The 14,856-nt window shown below is 39.8% G+C and overlaps 1 protein-coding gene across 1 annotated transcript; it reads left to right on the top strand.

Annotated features, from left to right (window-relative positions):
- Window positions 1–1,020: 1,020 nt before the first annotated feature.
- zfp64 (zinc finger protein 64 homolog (mouse)) lies at window positions 1,021–4,716 on the top strand. The gene is made up of 6 exons (XM_083919693.1): window positions 1,021–1,132; window positions 1,299–1,457; window positions 1,552–1,698; window positions 1,884–1,946; window positions 2,607–2,858; window positions 2,949–4,716. Exons 1-6 carry the CDS (start codon window positions 1,111–1,113, stop codon window positions 4,385–4,387), a joined length of 2,082 nt encoding a protein of 693 aa, XP_083775819.1. The 5' UTR covers window positions 1,021–1,110; the 3' UTR covers window positions 4,388–4,716.
- Window positions 4,717–14,856: the final 10,140 nt, after the last annotated feature.

Here is a 14,856-nt window from a genome sequence, read left to right as displayed (position 1 = left end):
GAAACCATGCATTATGTATGCCTTAGAATGATTGGAGAGCCCTTAGCTATTTTTTGATTTGTTTTATGTCTTCTGGTAGGTTTTAATTTTGCTTACATTGTGTGCTCTGTATTCTAAATAGCCTATAATATTGATGATGATATATGACTTGCCGCATGTTGTTGTACATTCTCTATTTCAATTTGAAAAACTAACAAAACTAGAGAATTGCCCCCATGTTGGATGTTTTCAGTCAGCTTATGATACACTGACAGAATACAGAGAGGGGGGAATATCCCGCCTTCATTTGGTGTTTTTGATTATAGTTGATTTTCCAAATGACAAAAATATACTTGTCAATTCTAAAGAAACCAAACAGCAAGAAACTGCATTCATACAAGTGAAATGTTTTTGTGTGGAATTTTACTATAGTGCAATAACTACATTAATACCAGTGAAATGATTACCTTTATCCTAGTGCAAAATAGACTCCTACTCTAGTGCAAAATGACATTTATATGTATTTTACTTACTGTGTTGGCAAGTTTGTTGTCAGCTGCAGATGTTTGCTCAGGTTGTTTTGTATTTGTGATGTTTTCTCTGTGTTTTATTGTACTGATCAGGAGAAGAACTCCTGATTTCGTCTTATTCTGTACAATAAGCCTGTGAATGTTCTCATTTGCTTTCGTTATCCCCAAAGCAATTTCAGTCAAAAGAAACTGGACTTGGTTATTTGTCTGGGAAATCCTGGACATTCCTAGACAAATAAAATAAAAGTCCAGTTGCTTTTGACTGAAGTTGCTTTGGGCATTCTGTACAATGACAGTACTTTTGTATTTCCATATGCTCAGAGGTGGTGATGTTGAACTTTCCCACGACTTTAAAAGCATCATATGACGTCACCCTGACGTTCCCCCTGCTGCCGTAAACGCGGCGCAGCATGTCGTAAAGTGACGCTTTGTATCAGTGTCACAGAAGTAAACTGTTATTGCCATTTATATCCAAACCAACCGCGGTAGATTTATCGTTTCAAAAACATGATACAAGTTGTGTTAGCTGCGTCACCGCTCGAGATAGCGTTTTAAAAAAAAACATGGCTGCTCGTCGTGTAACGGTTTGAGGAGCCAGAAGATGGCAACGTACAACACACAAGGTAAAGAAAACAGCTGTCAAGAAAACCCCGAGCTAACGTTAGACCACATCTCTGACATCCCAGTCGTGATTTTATATTGAAATAGTGCTGTCATCTTGTTGTCAGTTTCATACGTGTGTCATGCAGCCTCCTGTTTGTGTTTTTCTGCCTTCTGGTGTCGGTGCAGGACGCTCTGTTGTGGTGGAAGTGAGCCCAGACATCCACATCTGTGGCTTCTGCAAGCAGCAGTATAACAATTTTGAGGTCTTTCTCGCCCATAAGCAAAATGGTTGCTCCCTACCGACCTCTATCACACCGGCCACCACTGCAACAGCCACTCTCACAGGTAAAACTATACAGAATATACTTGTGGTGTGGTTTGTCAATACGTCTGCTTGTCTCATGCTCTACAACGCCTTTCACATTCTTGCTCTGCTCAGCTTCCAGCCCTGAGTTTGTTTTCGAGGAAACCTTCCAGACCTGTGTCATGAGAGGTGTCAAAAAGGCCTTGACCAAAGCGCAGAAAACACCTTCCAAAAAATTAAAACCTTCCCTGACTTCAAAGAGACACAGCTGCTGTTTCTCAGGTTGGTGCCTCTCACCGTTTACGACTCTTAACACATTCCTTCTTTTCGGCTGCCAAGCGAGGGAAAGCGGTACTTCCTGCCAAGTCCTATGTCATTAGCTTTTATTTATTTATTTAGGACTCTTTCAGATGAATTTTCCACTGCACACACCTTGTAAAAAAAGTGCCATTTCTGTTGATGCACAGGTTGCACTTTTAAGACGCAGTATGGCCAAAAAGACATGGAGCGGCATCTCAAAACCCACACAGGTATGTCAAAGCCTTGCATGTGTGATTATCTGACATGGAGTTGTATGAGGTACTTACCCATAGTCAGTGTTATACACCACAGTAGATGGCACTCACCCAGTTTGGTATGGAAGCTAAGCAATTACTGCTGTGGACGGGCACCTAAAGGGCCTGCCTATAAAATCAAAATCAATTTAAGCGACACTATATTAAGAATATTTTCACCACTTTCCCTTGCCATCAGACAGCACTGTTTAAGTTTATAAGGGGCGAACTGAAGCTGATATTTATGCTCTATTCAAAGCCACCAGGCTGCATTGACAAAAACAGTAACTTTACGTTGCAGAAAACAGGAATTGCTAGTCTATCACTGCCTTGGTCGGTTAGTTCATTAGTTAGTTATATCTCTTCCTAACCTTTTAAACTCCAAAGTCACAAAAATTACACAAACAATCATCAAGTCAGCAGTAGACGAGCAACTCCTGTGTTCTGTGAGGTAAAATTACTGTTTTTGTCAATGGAGTCTGGTGGCTTTGATGAGAGCATAGAACATCTTCACTTCTCCTTGCGTAAAAAATAAACAGGGCTGTTTGACGGCATCGTAAGTTGGTGAAAATATCTAAATATAATGTACACTAACGTCAATATGGACTCAAGTTGTTTTTTCCATCCTCCCTCCAGGTGAGAAGCCATTTGAATGTGAGCTCTGCCACAAGCGCTTCAGTCGGCGGGACAAACTCAACATGCACAGCCGCTTACACACAGGCGAGAAGCCACACAAGTGTAAACACTGTCCCTACGCAGCAGCAGACAGCAGCAGTTTGAAGAAGCACCTGCGCATCCACTACGACGAACGGCCTTTTAAATGCCAGATCTGTCCGTACGCTAGCCGCAACTCCAGCCAACTCACCGTCCACCTCCGCTCACACACTGGTAGGTCATCAAAAAAACAGACTTGTCAGCAATAGTGGGATGATGTTTTATCGACTGCATTGAGAATCATTTATTTTATTTCATTCCAAGGGGATGCACCTTTCCAGTGCCAACAGTGTGATGCAAAGTTCAAAATCAACTCGGACCTGAAGAGGCACATACGGATTCACTCCGGCGAAAAGCCTTACAAGTGTGACTTTTGTGAATACCGCTGCGCTATGAAGGGCAACCTGAAATCTCACATTCAGATCAAGCATGGCACTGAGAACTCCTTCCACTGTGTGCACTGTGATTTCCAGTGTGCCAGCAAGAATGCTCTGCGGCAACACACACGAGAACACCAACCCATTCAGCCAATCCAGTGTTCCAAGTGCACTTACTCCTGCGCCAGCAACGGGGCTCTGAAAGTCCACGAGAGGATCCACTCAGAGGAGCGCCCCTTTAAATGTGACTTCTGCAACTTTGCCTCCAAGCAGCGCAGCAACCTCGTCATCCACAAAAAGAAGTGCCACTCAGATAAGCCTGAAAAAGGCAGCGGTGGGAAGGGTGTCAGAAGCGGAGGGAAAAGCGGAGGAGGTGACTCTCCGAAGGCTGTCGGCTCCAGATATCGAGCCAAACTAGAAGCGGCTAGAGCTTTCTGCTGTGACTCCTGCGATGCTTCATTTGTGAGGGAGGACTCCCTGCGGAGCCACAAGAAGCAGCACAGAGACACTCAGAATGTGTTTGAGCTGCAGCTCTCCTCCCCAGCCGACGCACTCAACTTGGTCACGACGTCGCAGAGCAACACCACGCTTGAGGTTCCTATCCCATCTGACTCAATGGCTCCTTACAGCAGTGCACAGCTTAAAATCATTGTTTCTCACCCTCTGGGCCAGGAGAACCCCTTAATTTCAGCTGGTGTGGAGAGTCAGCATAAGACCAGCATGGTCCTGCTAAGCTCAGAAAACCAGGACATGGTTGTTAACTCCATGATCCAACAGGTCAACCTGCTCGCGCCTATGCAGCCCCTCGGGTCTTCCCAGACTGCAGAGGCCACTCTTGAACCCCAGACGGTCCTGTTGACGCAGCTCAGCACCGCTGACACCAACAACCCGCTCCACCAGGCCCTGCTGCAAACCGCCATAACCGCTCAGGACTCCAGCGGCGGCTCGCAGACATTCATCACAACCTGCTCTGAGCTGGAGGGCCTTAACGGCTTGATCCAGGAGGGCGGCACAGAGGTTACAGAGGTTACGGTGGTGACAGAAGGGAACGCCTCTTTGGTGACCACAGCGACTCCACACGACATGGTGTGTGGTCCATCGGAGGACATGTCTAAGCCAGCAGGGACAGTTTTGGTCGGGCAGAGTGCTTTACCCTGTGGGGAAAGTGCGTTACTGGTACCAAACATCAGCTTGGGCAGCCAGAGTGTGGTCATCCACAGCGTTCCACTGATAGTGTCCACTCAGTCACAGCAGAGTGCAATAGAGCAGCTCTCTCCTCACACACTCTACTCGGACACACACACACTGGAAAGCATCCCACAATGAGCACGTGTGTGTTTTTCTGAAAATACAAAGACTGTAACTGCATCATAAGCTATTTATTTGACAGTAAGAGCTGTTTGTATGTGCGGGCCGTTAACAGCAGCAGCTTTTGTTTCAGACAGTTTAACCATTAACCACTGAATAACAATACTGTTGACTTTGGATACATAATTGTATTACTTTTCAGATGCTAGAATAAGTGGTAGTTCATTCGAGAATGTCGTCATGTTCAACACTGAATAACTTAAGAATATGAAAGTTAATCACCCGGACATCATTTCTATACTCACTCACATTTTCAAGCATCATTTTTGGAGGCATCAACATTTAATTAAAGCCCTATGTTAAATTGATTTCATTAAAATAAGGTTTATTTTTAGGCAACATCTTTAGAAAAATGAAGGTCATGTCTATAATGGATTATTAGCACATTCATAAAACATAATGCATTTTTAAGGTTTTCTAAAGCTCTTTATTAATGTTTATAATCATGCATGACAACTTATAAAAATGTGGTATAGTATCATACAATTCCTAATGATCCTACATAGTGCTGTCACTTAAAGCTCAGAAAGTAACGTATATTATTAGGATTATTTCAGACATGTATAACCTGCAGCAGTTCTTTATGCATGGTAGTTATAATGTGTTGTGTAACCCAGCAACACTTTGACCGTATAAAGCATTATGAATGCTGAACCTACAAAACATGATGCCCCACACGTATAATACTTCCAGACCTTGTTAAACAGTTGCCATGCATTATGTGTTATGAATGCACTTGTAATGCATTATGGACACGGCCTTCATATAGAGACATTCTGAAGAAAGAAGAAGAGAGTGGGAAAACAAATGGGACACATATATGAAATTGAATGAAAGGGGATTTCTCTGGTTTGTCCAATAGGTGGCAGCAGAGTGATGCAAGTGACAGGTGAAGTGTGCTTCAAGTGTGTATTGATTCTACATATTCTGTATATGTAGCTTTTGTGTGTGTGTGTGTTTGGGGTGGACATTTTCATCCGGACTCTAGGAAGTAGACTTCATCATTTGTAGAAAACATCGCATACCAAGGTCTTAGCTTCTACAAGCCAAGTTGCTCTCCTGATAGATTTTTCCAATAAAGTGCCTGTTTTGCTTGTGGCTATCTATTATTGTGGCCATTTTTGCCCTCAGACTTCAGCACTTAGTATTTGCAGTCTCCCTCTGAACAGATGACCATTGATTTCTTTCTCGTCCCTCAGCACTAATGGCTCTGCTGATGCAGACCGGCTCGGCGATCACGACGAAGTTGTTTGATGGAGGACTCTGAAGTTTCACCTCACACTTGGTCTGTGTTTGCAAAAGGGGGGAGACTGTCTTCTGCCAGAAAAGGAAATGGTATAAAGACCATACTCCTTTAGTTGCTATAGGTTTAAGATGATGTGGTGTATTAGATTATGTATTTATATTTCAATTATTAAGTTCTATTTATTGCCTTGGAGTGGCAGTACATTATAAAATGTATACATTTATACTCGTAGAATGGAATTAAGTCCATTTGCTCAAGTACAATTTAGAGATACTTTTACTACCATTTCATGCTAGTCCAGTGCATTTATGAGGGCAATACTGTGAGGACAATACTTGTACCAGTACAACAAAATGTACAGTCCAATCCCTTAAAGTGCAGAAATAATTTAACATTAAAAGCATCAAAAGAAGAAAAGGCTAGACCTTTAAAAGACACATTTAAAACGACAAGCTTACACACTAAGACCCACACAGTGTAAGGATACAACATTAGAAAAAAACCTGATCAGTTTATAAAATGTGATTAATTGTGGGTTAGGGTTGATGTATTGTTGCAGATTAAACTAAATATTTCAACTAGTTCAGATTAGCTCCCTTTAGCCCAACTTTAACTTACTCCATACATGAAAATGCACCAGTTGCGGTATTATGTAATGTATCCCGAAGGGGCCATTCTGCTGCCTAACTTTACCTTTGGGAAATACCTAATGTTTCCAAGGTTAGGAAAATGCTTTAATTCAAATATATGCTTTGAAAAATGCTTTATTTTCTACATATTCTCTTGTCTACATGATTACAATGACACAATCCCCTGATGTGATGCTAAAGGCGTCGACAGACTGGACATTTTTGCTTTTGGTACGTTGAAAGTTCTTGATACACGCTTGAATTTTGCTCTTTAAAAAAGCAAACCCTCTTTAAAGTAGACCTCATTCTGCTGATAATACTTTCATACTTATACTATACTTTAATGTTAGTAACTTACAGTAAGTATGATTTGAATACTTTTTCCACTACTGATAGAAATGCAGAATGGCTGCCATGTATCAGAAAATAATTTGCCCCCGGGGATTATTAAGTATTTCTGATTCTGATTCTGAAAACCTTAAAAGCGTTAAAACTTTTTGAAGTCCTCCCTCAAGTCACAGCATATACAATTAGAACCAAACAACTCCCTCGCAACTTCAGGAGCACAGAACAAGCGAACAGTGAAAAATGGAACTTGTTCATAAAAGGCCTCTTGTCATTCAGTACCTGCACTCGAGCTCGCATTAACATCATAATCACAGCAGTGATCCCTGTCGTCAGCGGCGACCCCTGTTTTTGAACGTGGTGTGTGATTCCAGGACCAAAGTCTTGTCCCTGATCTTCAGGTGGAATTGCAAAAAAAAAAAATTCCATTATGTATGAAGGTGGAGCGTTATGTGGGAAAAAAAGAAGAAGTGCTCCCTGGTGTATCTCTTTGATCTATTATCTAACAGACTTCCAGGCTCTAATCCTGAGCACCCTTGAGGAAGAGAACCCCCCCCCCCCCCCCCCCCCCCCAAACTCCACCACCACCACCTCTCCTTTTCCACATGTGACGACATTGGGTGAGTTAAGTGCTTCTTCTGTGAGCTGCAACATCTTTAGAGCTTTGCTTATGGCTTTCAAATGTTTCAAATCACGCAGATCTTTATTTATTGTGTGTGGGCTTGTCACTTTGTTCTAATTAACAAAAGAAAAGACCCGTTCTGTCATAAAACCTTCAACTTTTATAAAATGTATTTCCAACATTAAGTAAAAAACAGAATAACAATAAAAGAAAGTGAACATAATATACAAAATTTGCTAATTCTCAACATAAATGTCCAAAATAGAGTACTTTTCCCATATACTGGCCTACCTCTTCTCAATGACTCACTTAAATCAGTATCATACATACAACAACTCAAACAACTGCCCCAATGCTACAATTACCTCACGTTCATCCCATCAACCCTCCCTCATTCCTACACCACTCAAAAATATATATATATATTTTTGTACATCTTCAACATCAGTGGGTTTGTATTTGGACTCTGCTGAAGTTTTAGAGTTTTGAAAGCACCTCTTGATACTGTATGGCACTTCTTCTTCTTCTTCTTCTCAGCTCTTTCCTTCCTGTGTTTGAGATGTCAGCCTTTGAATGGGGTCATAAATGTCCCCCCCAAAAAAGCAATTTCCACTCCCAGCTGCTTAAAGAAATGGTTAGTTGTGATGCATTCCTGCTGGACATAAACAGATCCGGAGAGGAGCAGGTGATAGCGCGCACTTTAAATAGTGTCGAAGATGACAGAGAGCTGCGAGATTACCTTGACTGATTCACGATTGCTGTTCATTTCTTTCATCGGAGGTGGTTATTATCGGTTTGAGTGCAAACTGTTTTTCACACTGTCCCTTCGACAACACTTTTCTGACCTTTGCTTTGTTTGCACACATTGTGCTATCCCATCAGTAAATGGCATTGGATGCCTTAATGAAATGAATTGATTGGTAATGTATAGATATGGATTTGTTTTTCCAATGCAGGCATCTTTTCACTGTGACACTATTGACATCTTAAGTGAGTTTGGATTCCTCCGTACACTGGAGGCCTTATCCTGCCTTTTTGTCTGTGTGCTAGAAATACAACAGGATAGAGCTGATTGATCAGCTTTTTATCAAACACAAAAGGACGCTTTGATTTGACTTTCTGAATGCAATGTGATTATTTGCTAAGACATTATTAGGCTATATGGTGTCTGAGGGTGGAATCAATGGCATAAGAGCCTCTGTGGGTGGTCAAATCTTTCCTTTTCTGTTTTTTCTTTCTTTTTTTTAACAAACCCATGTTCCATTTTTTAGTGATTGTTCGATCACATCTATTTTATTTCTTTTTTTTAAATTACTTTTATTGACAAAACATTTCATTCTTATAACATATGTTTTCATAAAGTGCCACGCAGTACAGATAAAGACTTGAGAGACAAAGAAACAAATGAATAATAACACATAGGAGATTTACTCATTTAGGTATCATATTGAGTGTGCATAAAGTAATAGTTGTTTGGCTGCTTGTGAGAGCCTTTATGGGTGGCTGTGTGTTACCTAATAATGCTCAATTTAAAGTGGTCGTCTGCTCAAATCTATTTTCTTACTTGTTTTAAGTTTAGTTCTGGTTCATTTTACTTCAGGGGAAATATCGGTTGTGTGCCTTTGTGGGTGGTCTAATGTTTTCTGTTCCATTTTTTTTTATTTTTATTTTTTTTACAAAATCATGCACAATTGTTTTTGTGCAATAACTTTATCCACCACTTAAGAGCAGTAATTTCATCTTCCTGCTCATTTCTGTCACATTCAGTCAGACATATTTGATCTGGTACATTTTCTCTACATTTAACTTATCTGGTTTAATTTTCCGGGAATTTTAGTTTAGTTTTTACTTCATATATACTTAACTTGGAGTTTATTGTTTACTGTATATTTTTAATATGTTTTCTGTATCTATTTAGCTAAAAGTTTATGGGTTAACCTCAGTTTCCTTGCGGGAGTTCATCCCAAAGGATCAATAAGTCAATTTAAAGTCTGCTCACCTCTACTTTTTTGTCTTTTTTAAAATTACTTTTATTGATAATGTGATGATAATGTTTTTACACAAAACTCTCAAACTCATACGTTTTCTGGAAGTGCCATTAAATATTGACATATACTGTAGATAGAAGAGATAGAAAAAATAATAAAAGAAAACATACTTGTGAAGAGTTTAGTTTTGGTTCATTTAGTGGAATTGTAGGGTTCTGAGAGCCTTTGCGTGTGGGGTTGTAAGTTTGTTTATTTGTTAATTTTTTTGACAAAATCATGCATTGTCTCAAATCTACAGACTCAGTTCTTCTAGCGTTATTTTTTCCCACCTTGTCACCTTTTTTGTGGTATTCTTTTGACGTTTGAATGTGTAGGGTGTTGTTTTTGTCTTTTTTTGTCTATCATGGGTTGTCAGGAAGCATTACTTTGACAGCTTCTTTTGTTGTTGTTGTTTCTTTAAGATTGAAAGCAGCAGTTTTAAACCAGTCCTCAGGGGGCAGAAAAATAAGTATAATTTTGAGCCAATAGACACGGCTGGAGCAAGAGCCCCGAAGCCCATAAAAGTCCTTTAATGCTGTAGTTCCTGCTCTTTAACACAGAGCCAGTGCCTTTTAGAACAATGTCCTTTCTAACGATGTGAGTTTCACCATGTAGCAATGAGTGTCATCTCCTGAATGCAAATAAGCAGCTATCAGCTTTTGTGGTTCAGCAACAAAGACATTTAGCCATTGTTTCCCTGCCCTGTTTCTGTGCCACTAACCCTAAACAAATGAATGTATGCATTTGACCGTGTACATGGCGCCACGTATCCAAGCTGGAACAATCGCTTGATTGTTTTCTTTTATTCCATATTTTTGTGGGATGCAAGTTGGGCAACACTGGCTAAGTGTTAGCGTTGTGCCATCAGGTTTGGCTGTGCACTGATACAGGATTTGTTTTTTTATGCTCAGTTTTGCGACAGCCTCTGATCGTTCTCACGTGTCAGCATGTTGCTTTGTGTTTTCTCTAGCCGCATTCTCATAGCGTGCACTGCATAACAGTCCGTTTTTGTGTGGTCTGACATTTGTTTTCAATGCCAGTTTGCCGTCATAGTGATTAAATTGTTCTTATGCATTCATTCATTTAAGTTATGCTCATGAACAACTGGAATATAACAATACAGATACACAGGGCTTATCTGGGGTTGTGTGGACATTTAGAATGAGCTCATATCAGTTGCTATATTGTATTAGCAGCTGGTGGGATCCAAAAGTCAACCTTTTTCAAAAGGATACTTATGTGTTATCTAAGTCAATGGTCACTGTTAGAATGATGTCCCAATTAAACAAACCTATTTACACATTTGAGAAATTCCTCTGGTTTCAACAGATGGCTGTAAGCAAGCAAAATATTTTCTTTGTTCACACATGACTTATCCTAAGAAAATAAACACGATGGAAATCTGATCTTTACAGGCACAAGCCATTGTTGTGTGTGTGTGTGTGTGTGTGTGTGTGTTTGTGCGTGTGTGCGTGTGCGTGCACGTGTGCTTAAGTCTGTGTTTACCTTTCCTGCTTGCAAAGCACTTAATGTGCACACATACTGCTGCTGCCTAATTCATTCTTATGCAATCTGAGAAAAAACAAAATCCACTGTGGATATGGAGCGATTAGAAAAACCAGTGTGAGTCATGAGAACTAGTGTAAGTACATTTTTTGAACGTCTTTACAGGGAAGTTGAAACAAAGTCTTGACCAATTTTGCTTCCAGCAAATCCTGAATCTTAAACATTGTGAGAAAATCATTTTTCTCATGCAAACAAAAATATTTTAAAGGTAACAAGTGAAATATACATGTCTTTTTTTATTATTATTAAGCAGGTCGAGGTGCCATTTAAATACTGTGAAAATAGCATAGTCCGTATTCAGAAACTGTGTCTTTAAACCTTAAACGAGCCGTTAGGAGTTACTTGTTGGTTATGATGTCACAACTATACTATATATAGGTAGAAAGTGCTGCTACAGCACTTTTACAGTTATTGCCCACACAAAGAGTACAGACTTGTAGGACCCCAAAATGCTGACAAATCAGAGCAGACTGGGCTTTTTTAGGAGGGGGTCTTAAAGAGACAGGCGCTAAAAAGGAAGCGTTTCAGACAGAGGATTCATTTTATATATATATATATATATATATATATATATATATATATATATAGTAGATGAGTCAGCATTGCATGTCTGTCCTCTTCATCTCTGGTGATGATTCAGCACACTGAGGGCCTCAGACCCAGGAAATGTTCTTGTTTTCATTTTGATATGGTGTGGTGTTTTTTCAGGAATGGAGAGAGGGGATGGGGATCGGGGCAGAGAGGAGAGAAGATAAGATTAAGGCTGGGCTTTTTCAAGTATTGCTATTAGCATAACTGGTGCGATTGCAAAATGAGTCCCTTCTATTTTCTGTTGTCCCTTGTGCCTTTATCCTTATTGATGCCTGTTCTTTTTCTTTCCCTTTTAAACAAAGTTCTCTTACTGCCACCATAATGTCCACCCAACCCCATGATCTTAGTCATGGCCTGTCCATATTTGCTGTTTGTTTGACCCCATAAGGGCACGAACCCTGGCTGATCCTTCATCTGAGGACAAAGCTTATGTTTGCTGTGACATCATAAATGCCTGTGCAGAGAAAACAATGGCTGATGAATTCAGCGGGAGTCGGGCACAGTGGACAGCAGAGACACAGGGACGTGGCCCGAAACTTCCAGTGTCATGGAAAGTTTTTAGACAAGGGACCCACACCTTGGCCAAACACTCCAAAATAGTACTTCCAAAATGAGGGGAAGCTGAAGTCTGAAGGGATCAAATTGCAGGTGGGCGGTTGTTTTAGAGACAGTGGCAGGGAGGGGCCGAGCATTGCTTAGATCATCAGGTTCTAACACTAAATGTTTATATGAAGCTTTGTGGCTGTTGGAGACAGTCGGAGATGGGGCTGCGCTCCTTGGGGAAGAAAGACGCTTTGTTTTTATAGGCTGACTGGAATGTGTTGAGGACCGTGGACATCTGCTTTATTAGCATATGTGATTCCACCCCCAGCTATGAATCTGCTGGTGGTCTGATAATGTGCCATACTGTTCCCAATATCTGTAAATACAGACTGTGTGAAGGATTCACACTGTTAAATGAATGGGGGTCATATTTAAGACATTTACATTTGAACCCGTGGCTGAAACAGAGGAAGTGGGCTTTTGTTTGAGTGCATGTTTTTGAATGTGTGAAGTTTTTTTTTGTTTTTTGTTTTTTCAATTGCACCACACAGAGATTAGCATTATATGCTGCAAAGTTTTTAGTCTGGCTCTCCTGGAGCTTATTGGTGTGAAAATTCCTCAGAAGCAGTCTCAGAGTCATTCATTACAGATGCATCCCACCCATGCACTCATTCTGGCTCATGGATTACCATTTTCTTTGTTAGGCTAATTGCATTATTGTGTCTTTTTAAAAATCAAGTAGGGGGTATGTGAGCCCATGCATGTATGTATGTACAATCACTTGTAGATAACATTTATTTTCTTCACATGGAAATGAAATAGTTTTTGCAGTGGACGCTGAAGATTTAAAAACGCTTGCTTAAAATTGAAAAGTGTCTTTTTGATAAAGACTGGCGGGTTTTTAACCCTCCTGTTCTCCTAAGGGTCAATTTGACCCCATTTAATGTTTAAAATCTCTAAATACTGTCATTTTTTTTGCTTTATATTTATGACTTTTCCTTATTTTATGGGGACAACTCATAAAAAACCTAAAATTGTCATGATTATATATATTTTTATTGTTCTTATCGTACATGTACTTGTCTCATCGGTGTTCCTTTGGGTTAATTTGATAATCTGGATGATTTAATCATTATTATTATCGTTTATTTTACAATTCAAATATTATATGAGGTCAAATTCATGCTGCTGTCCTTGATAACGGACGTTACTTTCATTCCAGATGTTACAAATAACACAAAATAGCACTTAAAATAACAGACTTACTTTAAAACACACAGACAGAAATCCCTCCATGCAGTTTAACATCAGTGATATTTTTCATTTTGTTAAATAAATACATAAAGTACCCGACTTTACTTGAGTCACACATTGATTATGATCATTTTTGAGATGTTTAAACTGCTACGGTCAAATTGACCCCTAGAATAAATGGTGTTAGTGAAGTTTGAGGGCAACAGGAGGGTTAATATTGTCCGGTCGCAAACATATCAGTGCCTAATGTGTATCGGTGTTAATGTTCTCTGATATGAGCCTATATTTATTATGTATTTAAATGGTCATACATTGACTGAAACTGCCTATACAGTTGTATTTAGCTATTTTTTTTCATTTTATTATTTTATTAAAATGATCAGCAATTGACTGCTACTGAACATACAGTTCTTTTTAGTGATTTTTTATGATTATTTTTGGTAGTGGTCAGTAATTGACTAATGCAGGACATAAAGTTTATTTAGCTTTCTATTTGTATTATTTTATTATCGTGTTCTATTAGCAGTTGACTGATACTGAACATGATTTGTATTTAGCTATTTATTTTGATTTATGATTTATTATCTCAGTCTTCATTTCTAGAAGTGGTTCACAGTGTAATTCATTGAATATAATGTTAAATATTCTTTAGTAACGTCCCTTGTTTAGATAAGCAGCCTCTTGAGTACCTTTGCAGAGGCATATTGTTGCAAACTCTCAAAAGTTCACCACATTGGCCTCCAGATCTGTAATCACGCTCTAAAACTTGTATCGGCCTCAGAAATCCTATATTGGTCGGGCTCTAGTAATAAAAACTAAATCATCTGAAACTCTTCCCTGATATTGCCCTGGTTCCTGGCTGACCCACAGCAGCACAGCCTCAGGGCATTTCCTGTTATCACAACTTCATGCCAGATAATTAATTAGTTTATGAATGATGCACCATTTCTCAAACGGCCCAGTGATAAAGATCTCATGGCAAAGTCTCCTCAGACAGATATCATCTATTAAATAGACCAGGCCCGGGTAACCTGACGCCTTTTGGGGAATGCACTCAATCAAGCCTATTGTTTCTGCTCACATACAGTTCCCGCTGTGAGATAAGTTTAGCCTGGCTGCAGAGATAACAACAATGCCTTAAAAGCATGGATGAGACGTTCACTGTCAACACCTCAGTTGGTAAGAGTCCTGTCCAGTTTAAGTGCTAGTTAAGTTGAGCGGAAGGAAAATATTATAATTTAAAAACTATATATAGAAAGTTATGTCATGGCAGTGCCTCTGCAGTGTTATCACATTATCCCAGACTAATATTCAGACTATTAGTCAGGATGTAATGAGGTGAGCCGGTGCCTGTGGTGTGATTCACGTTGCAATTTGATGAGGGCAGCTTCTGAATGGGCTGCATAAATATTATGGCACGGAGGATGTGAGTCAGGACAGAGAGGATCCAGTTCATTGGGCCATTATTGTAGTTGAAAGGAAGGAGAGGAAGTTGGATTGAAGATTTGTCACCAAAGATCTGTGTTTTAGGAAAGGGTTTGGCTATGCTCCGCTCAGGAATGTGAGAAAAAAAACCTGGGTGTTGGGAGGTTTTTCATAAATAA

This window comes from Echiichthys vipera (genome assembly GCF_963691815.1).
Source record: "Echiichthys vipera genome assembly, chromosome: 9".
Lineage (NCBI taxonomy): Eukaryota > Metazoa > Chordata > Actinopteri > Perciformes > Trachinidae > Echiichthys > Echiichthys vipera.
This window is presented reverse-complemented; position numbering and strand designations above follow the sequence as displayed.